Source organism: Panthera pardus, unplaced genomic scaffold (genome assembly GCF_024362965.1).
Source record: "Panthera pardus isolate Hobbes unplaced genomic scaffold, ASM2436296v1 HiC_scaffold_13, whole genome shotgun sequence".
NCBI lineage: Eukaryota > Metazoa > Chordata > Mammalia > Carnivora > Felidae > Panthera > Panthera pardus.
Genome location: NW_026526688.1, coordinates 36,241,745 through 36,248,417, shown reverse-complemented (window position 1 = coordinate 36,248,417; position 6,673 = coordinate 36,241,745). Strand labels below are relative to the sequence as shown.

At 55.0% G+C, this 6,673-nt stretch overlaps 1 protein-coding gene across 2 annotated transcripts; it reads right to left on the bottom strand.

The window, feature by feature from the left end:
- Window positions 1-1,184: 1,184 nt before the first annotated feature.
- DOK2 (docking protein 2) lies at window positions 1,185-6,362 on the bottom strand. 2 transcript variants are annotated; one of them, XM_019467042.2, is made up of 5 exons: window positions 5,519-6,359; window positions 4,256-4,537; window positions 3,921-4,008; window positions 2,827-3,011; window positions 1,185-2,327 (listed from the first exon to the last, which is right to left on the bottom strand). In XM_019467042.2, the coding sequence occupies exons 1-5, from the start codon at window positions 5,579-5,581 to the stop codon at window positions 1,707-1,709; spliced, it is 1,239 nt and encodes a 412-aa protein (XP_019322587.1). In that variant the 5' UTR covers window positions 5,582-6,359; the 3' UTR covers window positions 1,185-1,706. The 2 variants fall into 2 exon arrangements, with proteins under 2 accessions (XP_019322587.1, XP_019322588.1); XM_019467043.2 differs by lacking the exon at window positions 4,256-4,537 and having other exon boundaries at window positions 5,519-6,362.
- Window positions 6,363-6,673: the final 311 nt, after the last annotated feature.

Here is a 6,673-nt window from a genome sequence, read left to right as displayed (position 1 = left end):
CAACATCTTTTGAATCCAATCTTTTCTGAATTTCTCCTTCCAACTCAGCCCCAAACCATCCTATCCCCAGTCCATTTCCCACAGGGATGGTGGAGTTATTGCCCTAATGCACAGCTCTTATGGGACTCTCTGCTCAAAAGTCTTGTCGTTCCCCCTCCCTCTGTCACCCCCCTCACACACACACACACACAACATGGTTGGAACTTGCCCTCCCAGCTAGATGGCCACATGTTCCGTATACTCTGAATGTGGAACTCTTTTCTGAGCACATCCATACCTTCCCCCACACTTTCACTCATGCTCATTGATCTACCCACAATGCTCTACACACACTCCTTAATCTTCATCAAATTCCACCCTTGAAGATCCACATTCCAGATGAAATCTTTCTTTAGATGTCTCCAGTGAACAGTTGTCCTCTCTGGCCCCCAGGACCCTGATTCACCTCTTGCAGCACTAATGTAATGCAATGTCTTGTAACAGACATCTGTGCTTTTGTCTCAGCCTGCTCTGGGATGTTGGCATCCTGAGGCCAGGGCAGTCTAGAGCCCTGCAATGCTCTATAACATTGGCTGAACTGGCTGGTAGCAGAAATGTATTGACATGACATGACATGACATAGACATGGACCAAAAGCAGGTGTTGATGGTGGGGGGGGGGGTGAGGGCACAGGGCATAGAAGCTGACCTGTAGAGAAGTGATAGACCTGATACTGAGGGTCTATGGAGAATTACAGAGCAGGAAGCCTTCTCAGAACGCTACATGGTGAACAAAGAAGGCAAGTCTTAGGAAGGCAAGGGATCAATCCAAGGCCACACAGCTGGTTAGTCTCACTTATAATGCATAAGAGGTCCAGTAAGTGCCTACTCTTCCCATCCTCCAGTCCAGCTCTTCACACATACATTCTGCTTCCCCACTACTTTCCTGGTGTTGACTCGAAGCTGGCAAAGGGTTAGAGATGCTTGAACCTCTTTCCCAAAGTGCCCCGACTTTCACAGACCACCCCCCCACACACACACACACACACACACACTCTGTGGACAGATGCTTGGGACCCAGCTTAGGCCCAGAGAAGATCTTGCTGCTAGGACAGAAGGTGTCCATGGTGGTCAACTGAAGCATATGTCTCCAAGAGGGCTGTGGCTCTCCCATCCCCATCCCACAGCACTTATGCCACACAGAAATATTCCAGATGTGTTTAATGCCACAGAGAAGTCTAAAACCTACATAAAGCTGCAGCCATCGTCCCAGTGCCTGGAGCCGGGGTGGTCCCCTGAAGGGGACGTCAGCAGGGAAGATGCCTGTATAAGGCAAGAAACCAGGGCAATTTGCTGACATCCTTTTGTCCTCTGCCCTAAATGCCCAAGCTTCCTTTAGGAAAGACAGAAGAGGAAGTGGAAAAGGGGTAGGAGGAGGGTGTGTCTCTTTAGGGCCCCCTTCCTGCTTTGGGAGGATGACTCACACAGCAGGCCCTGGGAGGGACAATTCCTCAAACCAGACTAGGGCAGGCCAAGGCAAGTGTTCCGGAAGGAGCAGAGGGAAGTTCCTGGAGTGCAGTGGCCAGGAGAAGTAACCTGAAGAAACTAGAAGGGAGGCCTGTGGTCGTCCTCCCACTCCTTCACACTGGCCTCTGACTGGTGCCCCAGCGAGCACAAGATAGCTTCAGCACCGGCATTCGATAAGGTCAACATCTCCCCTGCCCCCCATCACTTAGCGCCTTTCTTAAGTACAACATTGTCATACTCCGTTCCCTGTGGCCAGCCAGACGCAGAAAAGTCTTGCCCTGCTGGGTAGACGTGCTGGAGGCTGCTGGTGTCCCTGTGAGCTGAGGCCTGCCTCCTCCAGGCTTCACCCTGGGGCTCCTGTGGGCTGTCATACAGGGACAGGGCAGCCACTCCCTCAGGCTCATCGTATATGTGGTCGGGCTGTGGGGCCGGATGCTCCTCAATGCTGTCATACAGAGGGTCCACTGGGGACTGGGGAGGAACCGCCAGGATACCCCTGAAGCTTTTCCCCAGGTTACGAGCTACTGCATCAAAGGGCACCGCATATTCCCCCTCTGGGCCCCGCGGCCGGGTGGTGGGGACTGGAGTGGTAGGTGACGGAGATGGCAGTGAGTCGTGGGGCCGGGAGTAGGGGCTTTCTGGCCGGGGCAGCACCGCAGGGACTGTGGCTGGCTGGGTTTGGGGCCCAGGAGGGGCACTGTTCTTCTGGGCAGAGATGGCCTCTTCCAGAGCCAAGAAGATCTCATTGCCTTGCCGAGTTTCAAACTCAAAATTGCCCTCTCCAGAGACACAACGCCGGCCTGCCTCAAAGGAAAAGGTTACCTGGGTGGAAGGGAAAGGGAGATTATTGGCCAGTCCACACAGTAGAGTCCCTTCTCCCAGACCCAGCTCCCAACCACAAACCTGTCACTTCCGACTTCCTTCCACAAGAACCATGAGAGCTTCTCCCCAAGTTGTTAAGGAAAAAACCCAGAGGGGGGTGAACCATCCCTCTGGGTTTTTTCCTTAACAAGCAAAGCCCTCTCTCCTGTCCCTTCCTTCTCCCTGCCATCCATTCAAGTGTGGAGGTTGGTATATATTCATTCTCAATAACACCAGCCCCTGTTTACTCCTCTGACCTCCCTACCTCTTCCTGTTCTCTGGTTCTTCTAGTCCCCACCCACTCCCCCTTCCCTCTCCTTCCCCTGGCTCTCTCCCCACTGGCTGTTTTCTTCTGCTGGTTTTTATCTGTCTTCCCTTCCTCCTCCCATGCTCTCTTCCTTTGAGGGCCCCTTTGTCCTCTCCCTGACAATCTCCTCTCTCACAGGCAGCCCCTGCTCACCTTGTCCCGCCCAAAGCGCCTCAGGAACCTGTAAGGCCACTCATACAACTTGGTGCCCAGCTCAGGGCCACCCCACAGCTCCAGTGCACTCTCTCCAGCCCGCAGGGTATAGGATCCCCGGAGCCGGCACCTCTCGCTGGCTTCTGTGGGTCTCATTGTCACAGAGAACTCCTTGCGGGGGGCCGCTGGGGGGGGCAGAGAGGGGAGGTGGATCAGGCAGTTCATGGGAAACAGATGGCCTGCCTCAACTCTGCTCTAAATAAGCATGCCAGAAGACTCCAGAAAACATATTATCCATGTGCCTCCTGACCCTGCAGCCTGCATCTTGGAGGCTGAGCTGCCCTGTGACAGGTCATATTCCCCAAAATGCAGGTACCTCCACCTCCTACCCTAGTCAGCATCGTGCCCTGGCCACATGCACCCCGACCTTGTGCCCACATCCTTCCTGTCCCTGTTGCCAGAGTCACAGCCTTGTCTTCCCCATCTAATCTCCTGCCCTTACCCAGCCTCCTCCCCAAGACCTGCTATCACAGCTGCAGGTGCAGCCGACCTTACCCTCCCAGCTTGCAGCCAACCCACCCACTGCTGACGCCATCCAGTGCCCTCTGTGAGGTGGAGCTTGAATGTCACCCTGTGCCCATCTGCTCCCCGCACACGCCCAAGTCAGTGGGCTAGACACATCACAAAAAGGGACTGCTTCATCAGCAGAAAGTTCCACTGCCACAGGACACTTTAAATCCATAAAACTAAAACCTTCTCAGACATTCTCTCAGGTCCCCAGGACAGAGAGTTCAAAAGCAGCACCTTCACTGGATCCCCCAGCCTTGCCCTCTCCCACCATCAGGGCCTGGGCAAGAGGGAATGAGCCACAGGGGGATGGGGAGGGGGTGGGGGAGGCCTGACGCTGGAGGCAGTCCAGGCTCCCCCACCTCAGGCCACTCCCGGAAACGATGCAGAGAAGCCGATAAGGGGACTGGTCGGGGTTGGGGGCAACCACAGGGCAGGAAGACTCAGAGGCGGCCAGCCGCCGGCCCACAGCTCCTCCCCACCACACCCTTGGGGAGGGCGCCCCAGGAGGGGAGGCAGCCCCTCACCTGCAGTCGTGCTGCTGTACAGTTCATTCTCCTCCATGCAGGGCCAGCTGCCCTTCCTCGTCGGCCCCAGCAGCTCCTTCCTCTGGCCCTGAGGAGGAGGCCAAGGTCTCACCACTGTCACCAATGCCAAGCCCCACCTGTGGCCCAGGACTCCCTCCAGAGCACACTCAGCCTGCTGTCCCTGTCTGCATTCTGGATTGGGCCCCCCCCCCCCCGCCAGGAACCGCCCCCAACATCCTGACCTTGGCTCTTAGAACACCTGCCCACAGCAAGTACCGAGTGCCCCCACTCCCACCTGCATGCCCCTGCCTTTTCTGCATCACTGGATGACTCACAGGGAAGGCCAAGAGGCAGATGGCCTGCATCCAGTCACTGCGCTCTGCAGCGGGGGCTGCCAGCAGGTACAGGCGTTCCTTGGTCTCCAGGAAGAAGGCGCTGGTGTCCCGGGGGCTGCTGGCCTCCCCGCCAGCCTCAGCCACCCGTAGGCAGTCACTGAGGCGGATCACCCTCCTGGCGGCCTCTCCCCGGCGTGGCTTCTCAGGGCCCTCCTGGAGCTCCAACCGGGCCAAGGCGCAGCCTGACTCTCCATACAGCATAGCCCCAAACCGGCGCCATTTCTGAACCCAGACGCATGGCAGGTGAGGTGCGGGGAGGGAGCCACCCAGAGATGGAGAGATAGTGATCAATGGGGAGACGAGGAACCAAGGGAGAGGGCGTGGGGCAGCACTCGGGTCAGAGAGAGAGGTGAAGATCACAATAGACCCAAGGAGTCAGAGGGGATAACAGGAGCCTTAGGAATTAGTGAGCATTGGAGACCCGCCCCACACGGCCGGCCGAGAAAGAGGCCTGCAGTGACAGCGAGTGGAAAAGCAGAGTCAGAAGGGAGCCCCATGGGGACAGACTGCAAGGCAGGCCCAACCAAGATCCGAGTCCAGAGGCAAAACGCCTGTGAGTCCCTGAAGCCCAGAGGAGAGATGAGAGGGTGGCATGAGGGTCGAGACCAGAGCTCATCATTCTCTCTGTGTGAGGCCCCACAGAAAACCCTGTGCCAGGAACTTCAGTCAACCCTATGGAACCTTCCTGCTTCACCCCTTGACAGGTTGGGTCATGAGAGAGACAGAGAAGCCCTTGTGCAGGTCAGCCGAGGGACAGAGGACTTCCTCATTCGAGGAGGCCAAGGAAGGAAAAGGAGGCTGGCCACAGAGACCCCGGCTCAAGCTTGACACCAGCCAAACTCATCCCACTGGGGCAGGAAAGGGAGAAGGAACTTCCACAGCAATGTCAAATTATCCCCCCACCTTGCCCTCCATTCCCTCCCAAAGCATCCCCGTGTTACCACAGAGCCTCAGAGGCAAGAAATGGAGTCAGAGCCCTCATGTACCCTCCTCCCCACTGGCGAACAGCCATTTGCAAAGAACTCAGCTTGGGGCCTGTTTGGGGAAGCCAGTGGCTGCTAAGGGTCTAACGTGGGGAGTGGCACAGTCCCCACCTTCCCATACAGGTTTTGGAACGTTCGGGGGCTCCCTCTCATCCCCGGGAATTTCTAGCAGCAACCCCCCCAGCCCCTCTACCCAGTCCCAGCCCAGCCTTGCCCTTACCTTTCCAAAAGTCTGCTGCTGCAGAAGATACAGGGGGCCCTGCTTCACTGCCACTTCTTCCATCCTCTCACCATGACGGTGCCCCAGCACTTCAGTTCTCTCCTTCCACGCCCGCCCTCTTTCCCTCCTCCCTGCCGTGGGTTCCCCCTAGTTCATTTCCTCTCTGCCTAGAGTTTTCTGCAATGTTCTTGTCTGCTCGATGATGACAAACCCAAACCAATAGGCCCTGTGGTTTCTTGCTGTGTGTGTGTGTGTGTGTGTGTGTGTGTGTGTGTGTGTGTGTGTGTGTTTGCCGAGTGAGTTTCATGCACAAGCTTCCTGCATTTTCATTGAGTAAGATAATTTCCAAAAAGCCAATTTCCAGCTTTTCAGCCAGCAACAACTCAGGTACAGAAGCTGGCCGGGGAGTCAAACCAAACAAGGAAGGGCTGACCTATAGCAACAAAGAGACCCAGAACCAAGTTCAACAGTAAAACCAGTAGCAAAAGGCCCTCACACACAAGCTGGATGTTCAGCATGACATAGCTGGAAGAAAACTTAGAAATCAACCAGGCTAAGTCCCTAATTTAAAAATGACTGGATGGAGGCTCAGGAAGATCTGAGGAAGGTGTTCAAGGCCACCAACCGGAACCCAGGTCTCTCAGCTCAGTAAGAAAGAGCTTAGCCACACATACACCCACCCAGCACACAGGACACATCAGACAGATCTCACCACTTTCACACACAGCTGCAACTGTGTTTCACTCTGAGGGGAGCACTCCCTGCCCCAGTCAACACCACACACTTACAACACCTTCTTGGGATTCTAGAAACATGAACATCCCCACCTTGAAGCTTGCTATGTTCCCAGAGCCCATCCAACTGGTTGGAGTTCACCTTCTTTCCAGCCTTTGTGAGCATTATAAAGGCACTAGAGTTTCATCTGGAGATTATCTGATTGTGTTTTTAAGTTACAATAGCAATCTCTTATATTTAAAAAAAAAAAAAAAAAAAAAAAAAAAAAAAAAAAGCTTTATAGTTGCCAAAACAAAAATGCTCCTTAGTTACTAAAGCTTCCAGGCATACAATGGTCACCAGCCATAATATCTACCCCTGGAAAAGGGAATGCGGGTATGAACCCACCTGTTTGAGACTCTTCTGAAGTCACAGGACTGG

Coding starts and splice junctions, on each gene's coding strand:
- DOK2 (XM_019467042.2), bottom strand. CDS start 5,581: ATGGAAGAAGTGGCAGTGAAGCAGGGCCCCCTGTATCTTCTGCAGCAG. Junction 4,538..5,518: donor AGCAGCAGACTTTTGGAAAG/GTAAGGGCAAGG, acceptor GTCTGGGTTCAG/AAATGGCGCCGGTTTGGGGC. Junction 3,012..3,920: donor GTACAGCAGCACGACTGCAG/GTGAGGGGCTGC, acceptor TGCCCCCCCCAG/CGGCCCCCCGCAAGGAGTTC.